This window comes from Pinus tabuliformis, chromosome 8, assembly GCF_031772625.1.
Source record: "Pinus tabuliformis cultivar Carrire ecotype Pingquan chromosome 8, CPIR1, whole genome shotgun sequence".
Classification (NCBI taxonomy): Eukaryota; Viridiplantae; Streptophyta; class Pinopsida; order Pinales; family Pinaceae; genus Pinus; species Pinus tabuliformis.
In genome coordinates, this window is record NC_142294.1 from 1,331,527,972 (window position 1) to 1,331,548,166 (window position 20,195).

Sequence of the window (20,195 nt, forward strand, 5' to 3'; positions counted from 1 at the left end):
AATATCATAGAAGAAGCCATTGCTAAACTCTTCTTTGAACGAGTGTGGGTACACTTTGGGATCCCACAGTCTATCATCTCAAATCGGGATAGCAGGTTCCTTAGTAAATTTTGGTCTAGTCTCTGGTCGATACTGGACACCAAACTCACTATGTCCACAGCCTTCCATCCCCAAACTGATGGCCAGACAGAGGTTGTCAATAGGATGATCGTACATATTCTAAGCATGTACAACCACTACAACAAAACCAGCGATTAGCGTCCCTTTTTACTTCTTTTTTTGCATCTAGAGCCCATTTTTGGTGCTATTTGCATCCATTTATCAAATATGGTGCAAAACTTGACACAAAATTTGCATCAAGTTTTGCACCAAATCTTACACCAAGTTTAGCACCAGGTATTGCAATAGGTTTTGCACCACGTTTTTCACCAAATTTTATGCCAAGTTTTGTGTCATCCTTTACACCAGGTTTTGTTCCAGGTTTTGCATCAAGTTTGGCACCTAATTTTGTTTGACATACTTTTGCATCCTCATTTGCATCCACTTTTTGCACCTACACTTGCATCAACTTTTGCATCCTTTTTTGCATCCTTTTTTAAATCATTTTTTGCATCCATTTTTTCATCCATTTGTGCATCCCTTTTGCGCCAAGTTTTACATCGTGTTTTGTGTCTAGTTTTGCATAAAATTTTGCATCTACTTTTGTTGCATCCACTTTTCCCTCTTGTTTGGCATCCATATTTACATCCTCTTTTGCATCTATTATTGTACCCACTATTGCATCTAATATTTTTGTGCCACAATTAGCGCCTAGTTTGGCACCTCCTTTTGCACCCACTTTTGATTATAATTTTGCATCCACGTTTGCATCCTCATTTGCGTCTAGGTTTTCATCAACTACTACATCTATTTTTGCATCCCTTTTTGTATCCAATTTTGGACTGGGATTTGCATCGGGTTTTGTGTCTCGTTTTGCATCTACTTTTGCATCGACTTCTATTGCATCCACTTTTGCACACAATTTTTCATCCACTGTTGCACCCATTTTAAATTTCAATTTTTGCATCCCTTTTTACATCTTCATTTGCATCATACTTTGATTCTTTTTTTGCATCTATCATTACATCCACTTTTGTTATGCCACAATTTGCACCATGTTTTTCACTCACTGTTGTATCCACGTTTGCTTCCAATTTTGCATCCATGTTCACATCCTCTTTTGCATCAAATATTGCATCTATTTTTGCATCCACTTTTATGTCAGGTTTATGCATTGGGTTTTGCATCTCGTTTTGTATCTAATTTTGCATCTACTTACATTATATCCATTTTTTGCATCCAATTTTGTTTTTCCTGTTGCATCAATGTTTGCTTCCACTTTTACATCCATTTTTGCATCTTATTTTGCATATTTTTTGTCTATTGTTACATCCACTTTTGTTGCACCATATCTTGCGCCTACCATTGCAACCACATTTGCTTCCACGTTTGCATCCCCTATTGCATCCACTTTTGTTTCATCCATTTTTTCATATACTTTTGTTTCCGTTGTTGCATCCACATTTGTTTCACCACAATTTGTGCCAAGTTTTACACCTACCATTGGACCCATGTTTGCTTCCACTTTTGCCTTCATGTTTGCATCCAAGTTTGCATTGACAACTGCATCTACTTTTGCATCCACTTTTGTGTCAGGTTTTTCATGTTGTTGTGCATCTACTTATGTTGTATCCACTTTTCATCCAATTTTACTTCTATTGTTGCCCCCATTTCTATGTTCGCTTTTGCATCCCTTTTCCAACACTCATCATATTTTCTGCATTGATGATATTCCTTATGGCATTGACAATTATGAACAATTGATGACAATGTCAATAATATTGACAATGATGAAAATGAAGATGATGGCGATGACATGAATTGTGATTATGATGATAAAGACAATAGTGGTTACAATGACAATGATGATGATGGCAATGATTATGATGATGGCGATGCTAATGACGTTGGCGAATCTTCCCAATTTTAGATGTTGTCATTGTCATAATCATAAGCATTATCTTTGGTGTCATGATCATCATTTTCATCTAGGTCATCATCAAAAACAATAATGGCATGAATGATGATGATGCATGATTACAACAATGTCGATAGAAATTACATTAATGATGATGATGGGGATGATAAAAATGACAATGACGATGATAATGGTGGTGATGATGATCATCATCGATCATCTGTCAAAAATAGAGTTGTTATTTCTCTTACGTATATCAATGTGTCCTAAACAACCCTTTTCTAGCACTGATCACATTTTTGGGTTGATGATATTTCTTACAACATCTACAATTATGAACAATTGCAAACAATGTCCATAATGATGATGATGATGGCATGAATGGTGATTATGATGATAATGTAATGATGGCAATAACAATGACAAGGATGATGGTGATGATGATGACAATGATTATGATAATGAGAATGACCTTACAATCTTATGGATTCGTGAACAATTACTAGTTTCAATACCATCTTCTGGATACGTATTACTATCATACTTTTTAAATTTTGTCTCTCTTGAGGTATATTACTATAATGGTGTTGTCAACACTAGAAAGATATCTTGTTGTAATGGTGGTTCTAATGTTAGCACTAGCAAAGTTTAGTAGGGAGGATGCTACTACAAGAGGAATTTCTTCTAAGTGACTATGGCATTCAAAATGAGGCTTTATGGGCTGCTTGTTAACACATGTTCTCATGCTCATATAAAATTAATGTGAAAAGTTTCTTTAATTGGTTCCCATGAATAATTGATATTGATAATGGGGTGGTATAAAATTGTAATGGGCATATCCGTTAGTTTGTTATGATGGGTCAACAACATTGAAACCATCCAAGTGACATTTCACCTTGGAACAATCGTCGCTCGTGCGAAAACACGAAGTTTATGTAAATGAAAGTTGTGATTGTAGTGGAATTAAAACCATCGTGAAATATCAAAGAAGACGCTGCCTACCAGTTTTGAAAGGCAACCAAGGCATTGAACAACTATTTGCGTTAGGATGTAGTGAGGGAATCGAAGGAAATTTGGCAGCCCTAAGTTGCCATTACTATTGCCAATCACACATTCAATAGTAACCATAAAAGGTAGCCACATATAAACAGAACCTCGAGGTGTTGACAGTCAGAATCTATTGTAATAGCTTTGACATATATATATAGTTTTGTGTTTAGATGAGAATGAAGTGGGCTTCATCCAGGGTTCGGCTCAATCCTCGTCCATTCCATGCAGTGGTGTTTAATTCGCCAAGAAAGAGAATATTACGTGAGTGTTCAGAGTTAAATCAACAGAAATCAAGGACGTGTGATTGTCAAATTATTGCTCCTCCCTTATGATTGAGCGCTTGATGCGATGGTCATTATCCTTGGGTGATACTTTTATTCCCCATTTTCTATTGAAAAAGTAGCGTTTTTCTGTTCGATTATGATAGGATTGGATGAACGCCGGTTTGAGTGGATGTAGACCCATGTTTTTTGTGGTGATCTTCAAATGTCTTGAGGATAAGAAAAAAATCCTTGACCAAGGTCCATGGTTTTGGGGATGAGTTGGTCTTCTAGTGAAGCCATGGTTTCCCAACTTCAATCCTCTCACTATGTTGCCGATGACTACTCTAGTATGGGTAAGATTTCCAGTTTTCCCATTCACTTTACCCATCTAGATCTCTTAGAAAAAGTGGGCAATTTTATTGGAAGATTCGTCAAAGTAGACAGGGAAAGACTTTTGAAAGGCATTTTCACCTATGTTTGCATATGTGTTTAGGTAGATCCCAATGAAGTTTTGCGAGATAAAATTGAGCTCAAGTGGATTGGAATTGTGTATTCCCAACCCCTGGACTATTAAAATACAACTTTTCGATATAGGAATTACCAACAAGATAGACACCTTCAAACTGTCTGTCCCTTTCCAATAGGGGCTTCCTCCTTACAATCATCTAAGAACTCTAGCTGCAGTTGGAGGGATCTTAAGGAAAGAGAGGGATCCAAAATGTAACACCCCTCCCTTGTGTGTCAAACTTTGCAAACCTAAGCTGAGAAAAGCTAGGTATGATGTGTAATATAAAAAGTAAATACATTATTAATAAATTAATCACTTGGAAAAGCGAGACACCAAGAGATGAGATTCTTGCCAAATCACATTGGTGAATGGGAAAGGATAATTCTTTCATGGTAAAGCTTCTCGATTTAATTCTAGATAAGTTGGATGGATTGGAGATAAATATCCATTGAGAAAAACATAAAAGTTGTGCAGGAGAGAAAGGCAATCTTCTATGAGGAAAATCCTCATGGGAGAGAAAGGTGAGCTTTTATGAGATAAGCCTACGCAAATGGATAAAAAGATCCATAAAAGCGAGACACCGCTAATGGAAACCATATCATGAAAGAAGGTATTAAATACCCATTGCATAGATCAATTGGAGGCGGTTGATCCATGGCAAGAACCTCGACTCGGTGGTGAACTGAAGAGTCATTTCTAGGTTGGGTAGCGGTGCTCTGTTTTCCAAGTGTCGTTCTCTCTTTTGATCTAGTTTGACTCACTTGCGTGGATTGTTCTGTATGTTGGTTTCTTACCCTCTATGTTATAAATTCCTTAGCATATGAGAGAATTTTCTTGAGTTTTAAATGCACTACATGTGGCGTTAATGAGATGATTTTATGGATTCACATAAATGAAATTCTAATTACAGTCACAGTATGTGGATCTTATGTAGAATTGGTGTTAACCTATCTTTTGTTAAGATAGTGAATAGTCGTGCTTGAGCCGCTATGCAAATTTGTTAACTGTGGTTAAGGCTCGACTGTATAAACTATGGTACAAGTTATTTGTGCTATGCATCCAAAGCTGCGCTTCTGATTAATTGTGCATAATCCCTAAGATACACATGTTAACGTGTCATGCAACTGTGGCAGACAGATTATTGATTATGTATGATAAATGATTTTGTTTTGAAACGGTAGAGCCTATGGTTTGGGTTATCTAATATATGCATTATGCATTATAGGATGAATTGCATCCATTGAGGCGTTCTAATTATTTATTCGTATTGCATAAGATATATGTCGGTGGTACTTTCGGCCATGACAATAGGAATATGAACATGCTATATGGCAAAGCTAGTTATTGTAAATGGATGACCTGATCTCCATAAATGTTGGATTGAATCCTCAAAGGAGGGATACTCGAATGCGGGATATTGAATAATATTGATTGATTCCTCCTCTGTGATGTGATGTAGGCATGGGTAGAAGTCATGGAAAATTTTAGGGGCTAATGTTCGCCCAATGGGCTAGTTTTCCATGATTTTTCCACAAAAAAGATTTGCCAATTTCCAATTTTATAAAAGACGATTCTCCCAAATTTTAGAATATAAAATTATTTTACCTTAAAAATCGCCAACATTATATAGAGAGTATATATAAAATAATTATAAATTTGATTAATTTTACAAATATATCAATAAACATTTATAATTTGCATATTAGGGATTAGTGAGATTCGCCAATGTTTTAAACTTCAAGAAAATTTTCCATCCTTAAAATTTTCCTTGGTAGAAGTGCTTGTGTTAGCTTTGTTATGAGGTAGTTGTATATGAACGCGTGTGACAACCATTACATCTAAATTTATTACAAGCTAAAATTAGTAAAGGAAACCAATATGTTGCCTTTAATACTGTGGCTAGGAGGTGTCTACTGAAAGAGGACCCAAAGTTGATCATAATTCATGGAACAAGGTACCAATCAACCTTAAGCACAATGCAAGAATAGGATGAAAACCTTAAGCATGACCACCAACTCATCGAATGGCCTTGAGGCTGCAATATGCAAGAAGAGGATGAAAAACATTGACTTTGAAAGCTTTTACAACCAGAGAACCTTAAAACCCCAACTCCCTCCTTAGGACAAGTGTATTTGAGTTTACCAAGAGTTGGCTTCCAACACACCCAACGCTCAATGCCAAACATGACATGGTACACTAAAACACAAAGACTGTAAAACATTTCAACATATCGACAAAGTACACATTCTTCCTTGAAATACACATTCTAAGGAAACCCACAAATGACTTCTCCTCATTTTGAGGATGGTACCTAAGTTAAATTGGATTGCATAGGGATTTCTTAACACAGGGTTCAAAATTATTACAACAATATACTCATTAATCACTAAATATGTCATTTGTAGGAATTGCAGTTAGGTGGGGAGGATAACACTCCTATCCATTTTTAAAGCTACACCCAATTAATAAGTTCTCCATGTGCCACAATAAATGCAATTTTTATGACTATAGTGACACATCCCTCGAGATTTCCTTCCACACCAACACTTTTATCCATGAACTAAAGAGTGACTATTTCATTATTATATTATACATACATGTTAATATAAGCATTAAAATTTGTATTCCTTTGTAAAAAATGCTAGTCCAAGAGATACATTTGATCACCTTGTCTTGTATCCAATATCCAATGTTGACCCATATATCCTTAGATCTAGAGTGAAGGTTTCATTTCTAATGTTGTGTTTGAGCTTAAATTCTAATTAAATATTTGGGTTAGCCAAGGTCATTACTTAACTTAATGGCTTTGCAATATACAATGTATCATATTTTTTTTAAGTTCAATTGGTGAGATATGTCTGGGGGATTGAACTTTCGATCACTTGGATACACAAGGGCTTGCCAACATGCTTTTTTCCAATTGTGCTACTACCCTCAGAAAATATACAACGTATCATATTAACATCCACTTAAACAAAATTGACTTTTGGGACACATGTCTCTTTGATGATGAAGGGAATCCAATTATGTGATGTCAAACACATTCCCTCACAAACACTCACAAAGACCCTACACTTTTTAGGGTTCGAACCTAGGTTGTCTGTTATGAAACCAACTCACAAAAAGAGAGAAAAGATAGATCAACAACTTAGAAATCAGCCTCTTCGAGGGGGCAACCTCCTTTACATTACACAAAAGAACAATTATTGGATGATACAAATGACAAAGCCTCATTTCTATATATAGGAGTCTAAGGGGTCACAATATAATCAAAGTCAACATAACAATAATAATATAAGGGCACAAAAATAACAATAGTGGGCTTCTATGGGGCACAATAATAACAATATGGGGACAATAAGGGCACAACAATAACAGTAAGGGCCACAATGACACTAGTAATGGGGGAATCACTAGTGTTATAGGGACCTAACATTGTCTATATGGAAACACTGTATAATTTTGAATTTATTTATTGTAGATTTGTACATAGATGGATATTCCTTTCTTTGCATTTATCTTTTAGACTTCTTGCTTTCACCAATTGATTTAGAGCTTATCGAGTCTCAAGTAGCACCAATCCCCTTGCTTCTATTGGATTGAATAACATGATTTCTCTTTTGAAATCCATAATATTTCATTCACATGCTTCCTATTTCTCCCATAAGACTTTAGCACAGACTCCATGATCATGTTTGTGTCCCTCTTAATAACGCACTCCTTGGAAGGGGCCATAAAATCTTTTATTAGGACTAAACTTGGATGTCTCTTCTTTCTTGCCCTTTGATTCTTCATTCAATCATACCACCCATCAACTTGTTATTTTTCCATTTTTCTTATAATGACCTTTGTTGTTGGGAAGGTGCCTTTCAAGTATTTTGTCTTTGCATATAGATACACATAAAGTATCATTATTTTAATCTAATGGACGTGGTTGTTAAAATCACCAATATTTAATTTAATATGCATTGTTATACCTTTGCTCAAGTCAACTTCAATTCAAATTCTAACACATGTGTGTATACCCTTCCTTGCTTAGTTTGTATATTTTTGTTAGTCCCCAATATATTTATGTTGGCTTTTGAAAGATCATCTCATCCCAAAATAAGTAGGGGGGATTCAATATTCAAATCCGGCAGAGTGGGGTTGAAGAAATGGATATTGAATATGGATTCAATTATAGAAACTATCTTTTGAAAAAAGGTTAGTTTTGCCCCAAAAAGAAAGTCCCTCCTTTGAGACCTTGCCACAACTTCCATAGTTGTGAAATTTTACAATAATAGAACCTCTAGAGTAGAGGTTTACCATATACTTAGAACTTAGGTTGGAATTGATTTGATTCTTGAACTCTTTAGATGATGACTAGAGATCATTAAATACATAGTTTGAAGCGTTTGCTTGTAGTTATTAATGAACTTGTTAACCATCCATAGATGAATACTTCCCTTGCACATGTGCTTGATTTTGTCAATAATGAAAGAATCCTACTATGTTTTTGGTATATTCGACAAGACTACATCTTTAAAATAAAGAAGATTCAATTCTTAATGCTTTGCAATCCTGTAAGAGGGAGGGACAATCGAAGTCACGCAGGAGGAGGTATTCCCTTTGTTTAGCGAAACTCTACAGAGATAAAGCACTAAATGCAAGATTAACCCCTTGTTTATGTGATAATTAGGGAATATATATCTATTCTCTCAAAGATTAGTCTTACATATTCAAAAAGAATTTCTCATTTATTCTAAATAACACTTAACACTGTTTATAGAATAATTTCTCACCATTACAATCACAATAATCATTTTTCAAGGCAAAAACTACATCAAAACTTTTTGAATATGCAAGTAGATAATCTCCACAAATGAAGATGAAAACATATTTTGAACATGTTTAAAGTGGATTAAAATATAATAATAAAAGACACAACAAAAATCTTGATACAATAATAGCTCAAATAATTATCTTTAACAAAAATCTATTAAAAATTACTATAAAATTATAAAATGAAATTAACTTTAATAAATAATCAATTAATTTATATAAAATCCCAATTTAATAATGAATAATTACTTAATTCTTTAAGTTCCACTTCAAAGAAAGCATTGACACATCAGCTAGAGAAGGGTGCATTATTGTTTTGGAGTAAGAGAAGGGTGCATTATTGTTTCGGAGTTCTATGTTCATCGCATCAATATTTTATTTGATGTGCCCAATTATTTTTCCAAAGTAAAACTATTATTCAGCTTAAATAATAGAATGTATAATATTTCAAATTCTATAAAATGTATAATATTTCAAATTCATAATATTTCAAATTCTTTGAAAATCCGTTTTACTGAAACACAAATATATGGCCGTGGATGACATGATCGGACGGTAGATATTCTATCCCGCCTTTAAATTCAAATCCTCTTGGTAGTTTGGCGCCATTGCGCGTATCCCTCTCAACGAGCTCAGTAGCTCGCATATGAACAATCATGGTTTGCAATCGCATAAACATTGCCCCAGAATCGATCCACGAGCCACCAGATCTCTCTCTGCACGACTTCCAACAGTTCATCTGCGTTTCTTCGTGGTCAAAACTATTTCAGAAAAGGTATTTTTCTGCAAGAGAGTGCTAAAATTGCAAAGCGCCATTATTTTCTTGTTGCCGTCATGAATCCTCTACGCCTTGTCCTAATGAAATTATTTGGAGTTCTTGATTGGAAAATTTTTCCATATTTCAACTTTCTGGAAATATTTCATTAAATAAGCTACCGTATTATCTAAAATAAATCTGAAGAAAGAGGCCGTGCTCAAAACAATGTTTTAAGCAACAAATTTCACAAGGGTTATTTCTGGTTCAGTTATTCTGAGCTTTCAATGGAAAATTTTGACTCTATTTTGGCTTACAGGCAAGATTTCATAAACTAACGCTCTCTATAAATGGACTAGACAAGGTTGTGCTCAAAATTTTGTTTAAAAAATGGCAGAGTTTGGGAAGAAGTTCTTTAAGTTAATGGATCAGCATTCAGATGCATTTCAAGTGGTTTGATTGAATGATTTCTGTCTCAGTTCCGCACATTTAAAAGTTTTGGAGAATGGGAATTGATAATTCTTGTATTTGATGGTGTTCTATTCAAATTACACAGAAGAAGATAGAAAGCTAGGGCTTTCAGAGACTAAGCGTACACAATGGCACAATCTTTACAGGTTTTCGTGAGATTTTTAAGACAGGCAAATAGGATAGAAAATTAGGGATTTCACTAAGCCAAGAAAGCTAATGCTACATTCTTTGAAAATCCGTTTTACTGAAACACAAATATATGGCCGTGGATGACATGATCGGACGGTAGATATTCTACCCGCCTTTAAATTCAAATCCTCTTGGTAGTTTGGCGCCATTGCGCGTATCCCTCTCAACGAGCTCAGTAGCTCGCATATGAACAATCATGGTTTGCAATCGCATAAACATTGCCCCAGAATCGATCCACGAGCCACCTGATCTCTCTCTGCACGACTTCCAACAGTTCATCTGCATTTCTTCGTGGTCAAAACGATTTCAGAAAAGGTATTTTTCTGCAAGAGAGTGCTAAAATTGCAAAGCGCCATTATTTTCTTGTTGCCGTCATGAATCCTCTACGCCTTGTCCTAATGAAATTATTTAGAGTTCTTGATTGGAAAAATTTGCCATATTTCAACTTTCTGGAAATATTTCATTAAATAAGCTATCGTATTATCTAAAATAAATTTGAAGAAAGAGGTCGTGCTCAAAACAATGTTTTAAGCAGCAAATTTCACAAGGGTTATTTCTGGTTCAGTTATTCTGAGCTTTCAATGGAAAATTTTGACTCTATTTTGGCTTACAGGCAAGATTTCATAAACTAACGCTCTCTATAAATGGACTAGACAAGGTTGTGCTCAAAATTTTGTTTAAAAAATGGCAGAGTTTGGGAAGAAGTTCTTTAAGTTAATGGATCGGCATTCAGATGCATTTCGAGTGGTTTGATTGAATGATTTCTGTCTCAGTTCCGCACATTTAAAAGTTTTGGAGAATGGGAATTGATAATTCTTGTATTTGATGGTGTTCTATTCAAATTACACAGAAGAAGATAGAAAGCTAGGGCTTTTAGAGACTAAGTGTACACAATGGCACAATCTTTACAGGTTTTCATGAGATTTTTAAGACAGGCAAATAGGATAGAAAATTAGGGATTTCACTAAGCCAAGAAAGCTAATGCTACATTCTTTACAAATTTACTTCAGAGTTTTGAGACTGAACATTTTTTATGCGTTTAGACCCACTGCTTTATGTAATTGGATTTATAAGATAATGGCTAAGGTTTTGTCTGTGAGATTAAAATCACTACTTTCTAACTTCATCTAACCAGAACAGTTTGGTTTTCTAGAGGATTGTCAAATCTATGACACAATTGTTTCAGCACAAGAGGGCCTCTACACTATTCAAGTCAACAAAGTTCCAACAATGGTGATCTGTCCAGAAAATCACTTTTGAATGTGTTTGTCCACTTTCCATAAGGACAAGAGTCCCAATCCCTATGGGTGGACTGTGGAGTTCTACCTGGGATTTGTTGAAGTGTTGGGAGACAACTTACTTCAGGTAGTGGAAGAAATGAGAAGCTTTAGTAAGGCTCCCTGGCTCCTTCATCTGGACCTCTATTGCACTCATTCCAAAGGTGGATCAACCTGAGTCTTTTTATGCTTTTAGACCCACTTCTTTGTCTAATTGTATTTATAAGATAATGGCTAAGGTTTTGGCTGTCATATTGAAAGCACTACTTTGTAAGTTCATATAACAGAACCGCTTGGTTCTCTAGAGGATCGTCAGATCCATGAAGCAATTGTTTCAGCACAAGAGGGCCTCCATATTATTCAAGTAAAAAATGTTACAATAATGGTGATCAAGTTGAACCTCTCCAAGGCTTATAAAGGGTGTCTTGGCTCTTTCTGATACTTCTTTTTATCCATATTAGTTTCAACTTACCACTGGTAAATTAGATTATGGGATGTGTAATTTAAGCTTCTTATGCATTTTTTATAAATGGTTCAGCCTCTAATTTCTTAAGACCCTTAAGAGGGTTAAAACTTAAAACAAGGTTGTACCTTGTCTCATTTATTTCTTCTCGTTGTTGAAGGACTAAGTAGGTCCATCCTAGAAGCCAAAAAAAAAAAAAAAAAACAAGATACATTCAAGGGATTAGCAGCGACTCTTGTAAAGAAGATCATGGCATTGCATAGAACCAATTATTCCCCTGTCCTTGCAACATATCCCTATGGTTATCCTATTAAAAACCCAGGCCCTAGCAGCAGAAGAAGTGTGTGCCTCATTTAGGCCTTCCTCTCCCATTGGTCGCCCTAGATCCTCACCCCACTTGATTAGGACAAGCAATTCTTCCTCTTTAGATTTACTTTAGATAGAAAAGATACAGAGATAATACAAACAAGAATAGTATGATTAGTCTTCTTATTAGTTTAGTATCACTTGGAATAAAGAATAACTCCTTTGTTTATATTATCTAATCAGTAACTCGCAAAGGCATCAGAATAATAATTAGGAGTTATTGGTTTCTTTTTGTAGTATATGTGGTTGTAGTAATCTATTACAAGTAGGGAAATCTTGGACAAAGAAAGTATGTTTTGGATTACATACAGTTTAGTCTTGACTCCTGAAAAAAGATAGCGGAATGTCTTTGTTAGTAGGAGATTAGGAACTAACAATATGACCGAGACTTAAATTCCTTTTACTGTTTTACTCTTGAGGGATTAAGCTCCTTAGACTTCTTAGGCAACAAGAACTACAAATTACATACATCGGAATCATCATCCTTCTTTTTATTATTGATATTAATGGAATGCTTAAGACATGAGCTTTGAAAAGATGAAAAATGCTTTATTTATATATGGGTCTTTGAGAAGAGGACGAGTTAATTTAAAAGGATATTAAAGTAAGTTGAAGAAAATCTTTAGAATACTTTATAGTAAAGATACATTTATAGTTTATATAGATACAAGCAACTGGAAAACCACCTCACTATGACACCCTTCACCTTCGTTTTTAGAGGACTTTTATACCACTTTTTCTCACCCTGGAACCAGCAGCCCACAACAAAGAGGAGATATCAGATTCCAGATCCTTATGATATATATAGCATTGTCACATTCACCCCCAAGAAGCTACAAACAATAAAGTGAGAGTTATCTTTTAGTTTGTAGTATTATTAGCAGATCAGATCAGGTTGGTCACTACACTCCTCTCTTCTTGTTTCTCCTCCAGAGCCTTGGTTTATATTTGGGTCTTGTTGTGAGAAACGTATGAAGGTGGAAGTATGAAGATCCTTGGATATGCAGAAGTTGGATCTAGGATATGTTGGATTAGGATTTAGAAAGTACATAGAGAATAGAATAAGAATTAAGATTGTATAAATTAACATATAGAAAGTTGTGTCCTTTGATAACAAGGAGAAGGAACAGAGTCGTGTCTTTTGATAGTGCACGGGTATTGATAAAATGTGATGGAATGCATTTTTGATGAGATGCTTGACCATAAGATACTCAGGAGTCAGAACCTTATGACTATTTGGCTTGAACAAACGCTGGACTTGGAATTTGCTCAGAAATGAATTCACTGTATTATATATTTACACTTGTAGTTTTGTTGTAATAGCTACAGGCCTATGAGCTTAAACCTTGAACATACATATGCATTGATGTGTGTAATTAAGGTGAAAAACCTGTATACCTTTCAATACCAGGGCAGTGAACATAGCCCAAAACTTGTAATGACAACCTTGCTGAATTAGTTACAGGAAAGGTATGTGTCCTTCCAACTATACCTAAACATATATATGTGGCATGGGAGTGATGAGATATTGTTCTTTGGCTGCCTTAGTTTCTGTATGTTAAGTGATCTGGACTCTGGAGTATTAAGACTCCTCCAATCATTATTTAAATCATGGAGGTGATGTCAAGTAGATCTGAGTGAGATTCTCTAAATTGGATCTGCTCATCTAGCTGACTGTTCTATTAAATTTTTGAACACCTGAGGATGTGCATTCTAATTGATAGAAATAATACCTTGTCAATTTTGAAAGATAGTCTCCCAGCCAGGCCTGTTTCTACTTTGGTTTTGGGTGAGGATATAGGTAACCTACCGGTGCCAAGAGGGATGAAATCAGGAAAAGTGACAATACATCTTACCTGGATTATCATATTGATATTTACTGTGACTAGATTGATTCATTATCCTTTTGGCTGTACTTACCCATGGGTTTTATTTTGATCTTATTACATTCCTGAAAGATTTGCGGAAGATCTCAAAGCGCTCTTCTTTGTTTAATCCGTCTGTAATGATTGTTTTCCAAAATATGCTTGAGCTATTTTGACATATTTAATGTTAATTTTAAGATATAGGAATGGTATTGGGTTTTTCCCTCATGGTACAGAAATGGAAAGAAGATGAAGTGGACAACAATAATTAGAATTATTCTTAGAAATTAGTTAATGGTTGGTATTGAAATAAAAATAGTTATTGTTTTAAAAAATGTGATTTTATAATAAATTAATAACAATGAAATAATAACTCTCTTGTTTATATTCAGCCTGTAGGCTATTCAATTCCATATCATTCCATTATTATTTACAACTCATTTAATTGTGAATCTCATGCTATGATATTGGCTTTATCCCCAATCCAACATGTACTGCAGATTTACCTTGATCTTCACTTGTGTTATTGTATGTTTTTGCAATTTCTTGGAAAGCTTTAATGCATTTGGTCTTTTATCGACTCCTTTGTAATGGTGAGATTGTACTGTGTAATAACTGTTCTCCTGTAGCTTTCGTATTTTGGATATGGGGCATTATATCTCGAGAAGCACAGATAGACTAACACTCTCTTTATTTTCCTGTAAATAAAACAGAGAGTTTCAGGTGCTTGAATCAGGGGTGGAACACTATAATGCTAAAGAGGTTCAAATTTGAAAATTGTTGAATGCCTTTCCTCCATAACAACCGAACAACTCTAGCATAACAAGTGAAACAACTCTTTAACAAAATGGAGAGGGGAGGTGCAAGTAAAACAACTCTTTCAAAAAATGGAAGCTCTCTCAAATCGGGCAATGATGACTCCAAGGACTGCCTTTTGAGTTCTTTAATTTCCTTCGAACTCTCCTCTCCTTTTAGCAGACATTTCAAGGGCAAAGATAATTGCATTTCTAGCCTTCCCATTTTTTGTTCCTTTCTTGTGGTGGTTTTCCCAACAATTTCCACCCTAAGTAGCGTTGTTGTGGACGAAGTTTACTATTTTCTTATAAATGACATTTTGCTCCTTCCTTCGAATGTTTCGAACAGCTTTAGGTACCATTGTTTCCTTTAGAAATGACGGTTCCATGTTTAATTCGTTGTTTTGTTATGATGTCCTCTCTTTAACCGTGGTGACCTACGTTGCGTTGTATTTGGTATAATGGTGTCTCCTAAAAATTGTACCTATCTCAGTTGTATCGACTCTGAAGGTCTGGGAAGTATTTGATTTGCTTGAAATTTCTGCTATATTTCAGTCTCACTCTCTCAAGCAACAATTGTCTTGAAAACAAGTTAGAAATTCTTTTGGCAGCTTTATACGGTTCAGTTTACAATCCCCTGCCACACTTCTCAGAGTACCAAGATAATTTACATGTTCTCTTTTTTGTTTTAACTGTCTTCTATGTCTGTTGATGTATGACTAAATATAATAATATAGTTGAACTACTCATATTTTAATGTTCTCATGTAGTTTTTACTACACGATAGAGTTGAGGTCTCTCGGGTTTCCTCGTAATCTTACCCTTGGTAGTCTATCGACATCTTTGAGGTCTGTTCATAGGTTCCAACCAAATCATGTTACAAACCACACATGATCAGAGTGACATGTGGACTAGCTGAAGAGGAAACCAGAGCAGGGTACTTCCTAACTGTTATTCTACCCCGGATTCAGAGGAGCAGCCAGGATTTTATCCATAGTTTCTTTCCTTCCAACTTTAGATGGGATCTCACCTCAACCTTCTGCCTTGGTGGTCAATCAACATCTTTGATGCCTGTTCGGGGTTGTGCCATATTAGGTTACAGATCATACATAATCAGACCGAGTTATGGACCAGCTCCAGACAGATCCAAAGTATGGCGCCTTCCACCCATTAGGGGTAAATCAGCTCCAGACTGATCCAGAGTATGACACCTTCCACCTATTAGACTAGGCCATACATAATCAGAGCGAGTTATGGACCAACTCTAGACAGATACTTTGCAGATCCAAAGTATGGCACCTTCCACCCATTAGGGGTAAACCAGCTCCAGACAGATCCAGAGTATGGCACCTTCCACCCATTAGGGGTAAACCAGCTCCAGACTGATCCAGAGTATGGCACCTTCCACCCATTAGGGGTAAACCAGCTCCAGACTGATCCAGAGTATGGCACCTTCCACCTATTAGACTAGCCCTACATTCAGCAGAGCAGAGATAATATTTTCAAGAGTTTCCTTGCTTGGACATTAGATGATAGGAGAGCCGAGCATCATCATTCCTATGCCTCCCGTAGGATCACACAACTGGATCCTTTCTTAAGCTTTTGGAAATTCCAACACTGATCCAATAGCCTGGTTCCCACCACCATTGACATCATCCCATCCCTCTCTCCAGACTTTTAGTGTAGACACTCTGTTGTATCCCTACATTTATGCTACTATTAGATAGTTTGATAGTTTTTTTTTTCTGCTTTGTGCAGACTATCATTGTGTGTGATTTATATATATAAAATATCAGTTAGGTTGAGTTCAAGTCAGGGTCACTTCCAATGTTCGATGGAAGAATGGTTTATCCAATTGCAGGATGTTGTCACTAGGATTATGCACGGCTTGGATTAGCTAGGTGTATCTCGCAATTGACTTTTGCCCCCACATTCAGCAGAGTAGAGATGATATTATCAAAAGTTCATTAGATAAGAAAGCAGAGCATCCTCATTCGGGTGCCTCACATAGTATATCATACAATTGGATCCTTTCATGAGCTTGACAATTCCAACAATGAGCCAATAGCTTGCCCCCCCCGCCCCTCCTCATCAGGGTTAGAGGACATTGACATCATCCCATCACTCTCTTTTGCTTAGCACCAAGCTTTCCAGATTACCAGTATAGACTCTCCAATTGTATCTCTATGTTTATGCTACTTTTAGATTTCCAGTGCATTATATATATATATATATATATATATATATATATATATATATATATATATATATTTATAATCAGTTAAACTGTGTTTAGGTTGAGATCAGCTCCAATGATTGATGGAAGAATGATTTGTCTAATTGTAGGATGTTGTCAATAGGTTTGTGCTAGGCTCTGTCTCACTAAGTACCTTACGGAATAATTTTTACCCTTCACAAGTGGCTCCCACTCTCAACCCCTCTCCATTAAATCGACCCCTCTCCATTAAATTTGAACATGACATTTCATGAATTAAATCCAACACAAACTACTTGATCCACACTAGATAGGTTTATTCTATTGTTAAATTTGAAAATGACATTTTATGGGCTAAATCCGACACAAACTGCTTGATCCACACTTGATAGGTTTATTCTATTGATATATATATATATATATATTTGTTTTGGTTACACTTAAACTACACAATTGTCATTGTTATATTTTTTTAACTTTATTTTTTCTCACTTTAGGAGTTACTTTTAAAACAACGCATTTTATTTATTCTATTGTTGTATATATATTTTTGTTTTGGTTACACTTTAACTACACAATTGTCATTGTTATATTTTTTAACTTTATTTTTCTCACTTTAGGAGTTACTTTTAAAAAAACGCATTTTATTTATATTGGATATATTTTTTAATTCCATTGATTTGTTTGTATCATCATTGGTTGAAGATCAACGAAAGTAATGTGGTGTCCGTGGCAGAAGATGAGCTAATGCGCATTCTCATATTGATGCGAAACTTTGTGCCTGGATATAAGCAAATTGTTGAGGGTGATTGGAAAGTGGCAGCAATTTCTTACAGGTCATATGATCTAGAAGGGAAAACTATTGGTTCTATTGGTGCAGGGCGTATTGGCAAAGAACTACTTAAGCGTTTGAAGGTATTCATTCTTAGGATCTAGTACTACTTCATGATGTTGCAAACTTCATTTCAAAATTCAGTGCTCCATAATTCTTACGCATGCATGCTGTTTGTTTCAAAATTTCAATCTAATAATAATAAACATTACATGATGTTGAATTGAATTGCGTTCCTTTGTATAGCCCTTCAATTGTAAGCTTCTTTACCATGACCGTCTTTCTATTGGACCCGAATTGGAAAAGGAAACCGGAGCAACATTGGAGACAAATCTTGACGAAATGCTACCTAAATGTGATGTACTTGTCATTAATATGCCTCTTTCTGACAAAACTAGGTGCGCCTTATCCCAATTTCATAAATAATCTCTCCCATTATTCACTCAAAAATCAATAGCACCTATATATTTTGTACAACTTGTGAACAAAAATCTAATTATTGTTTCTCTTGTGCTTTCCTTTTGGTTACAGTAAGGGAATGTTTAACATGGAAGGTGTTCTCTACCAAGCCTAGCTTTTCTCTCAGAATCTTAACATCTCCTTTGCAAATGGTTTCATTAGAATGACAACAACCCGCATTTAAAGCATTTCTCCACCCATCCTAATTAGAAATACAATTTTGGGTTCTCTACTAATTTTCTCCACACCCATTTAATCTAACAATGGACATAGAGCATGTATATTTATACTTGTGTGTTGGAAATACCATTTTATACTTTAATGTTTATTATTTTTGTTTTATTGTTATTACTTGAATTTCTTCTTAACAAGTGGTTGTGTTTCTTTTGGTTTTAGTGAAAGTATGGGCTCCAATGTTGGCTCTCTTATTATGGAGTATAATTCATCTTTGAGAATTTTTCAATTATTAAAGTAGCTTAGCCAATTGCTTAAAATATTAAATTTATTTCAAAAAGTTTTTGTTACTTTATAGGTTAGAGACTCGCTTGAAATATTAAACTTATTTCAAAATGTTTTTGTTACTTTATAGATAAGGCGTAGATTTCTTGGCTCTATGATGAAAATAATGAAGGGAAAATACATGTTAATATGTTACTTGTGCTCTTTGACTGAAAAATACACGGTGAGAGAAAAATGTATATTATGCTAATTGAGGAATGTTTTTCACTTGTCGAACTTATAGTATTGAATTTAACACACTAACACTTTACAACAATGAACTAACAATATTCATGATGAAAATAGCAATATGGAAGATTTATCTGCATAATGAAAAAGGCAATATGGAAGATTCCGATCACGTTCCAAGGCATTTCTTAAAATGTGGATGTGACAAAAAGTTGTTGTGGAAGTTGTTGTTTGTATATGGAAAATTTCTTGATCATTGTGTATAATCCTAATGTTGATAGATATGTCTACTAAATGCTTCCAGTTAATGGGGCATTGATTTGAGCATTCAATATATTTTTATTCTTTATCAAAGTATTCTTTTGTTGTATTTGTATTTTTCAATTTATGCCTTACGGCATTTCCTTTGCAACATCTGGTGCAAATGCTAGTATATCTTACCTCATTTTATGGTTAACATTGTATAACAAAAACATGCGTTGTGTTATGTAATTAATACTAACATGTAATATTGATTTTTTTTGTCAGAATGCTATAGGTAATGATTGCCAAGACGATGATCCAAATGATGTTCAACATATATCAGGAGATGATGAGGATGAGGATGAGGATGATGGTGGTGAAGGAGGAGATGATGATGATAGTTGCGGTGTTGGTGATGATGTGGATCAGAGTAATGAGGATGGTCAAGATGATCATGAGGATGATCTTGGTGGTGGTATCTAGGCATGCACATGCATTGTTTTTTATGAAGAAATTATTGTGTAGAATGACATTGTTATGTTTAGATGGGTGTTGTGAATTTACCCTATATCAATGAGACATTTTGATTTTGTAATCATACGATGAGTTTGATTTATGTATGTTGTTAATTTATCGTAGAATAACGATATTCATGAAATATTTTGATTTGTTAATCATATTTGAATTTTACTTGTTTTGATTAAAAATAATACTGATTTTATTAGTATTATGTTGCTATTTTATACATGTTTTGAAAATTGTTAATGAGACATTGTTATTTTTTTGGATGGATGTCGTCAATTTCTCTTAAATTTCTTTACAAATGATTTTGAATTGTGATATCTGCTTTAATGATATTTAGAAACTATCATATATTTCACTATGAATCTATAAAGGGGGTCATATATGTAAAGAAAAATA

The 20,195-nt window shown here is 34.9% G+C and overlaps 1 protein-coding gene across 1 annotated transcript; it reads left to right on the forward strand.

The window, feature by feature from the left end:
• Positions 1-10,757: 10,757 nt before the first annotated feature.
• On the forward strand, positions 10,758-19,928 carry LOC149240386 (uncharacterized). Its single transcript, XM_089370158.1, has 3 exons — positions 10,758-10,820; positions 17,759-17,968; positions 19,560-19,928. Exons 1-3 carry the CDS (start codon positions 10,758-10,760, stop codon positions 19,755-19,757), a joined length of 471 nt encoding a protein of 156 aa, XP_089226284.1. The 3' UTR covers positions 19,758-19,928.
• Positions 19,929-20,195: the final 267 nt, after the last annotated feature.

Excerpts from the sequence above, each read along its gene's own strand:
- LOC149240386 (XM_089370158.1), top strand. The coding sequence starts at position 10,758 with ATGGCAGAGTTTGGGAAGAAGTTCTTTAAGTTAATGGATCGGCATTCA. Across the intron at positions 10,821-17,758 it reads ATTCAGATGCATTTCGAGTG|ATCAACGAAAGTAATGTGGT; the intron begins GTTTGATTGAAT and ends CATTGGTTGAAG. Across the intron at positions 17,969-19,559 it reads AACTACTTAAGCGTTTGAAG|AATGCTATAGGTAATGATTG; the intron begins GTATTCATTCTT and ends TTTTTTTGTCAG.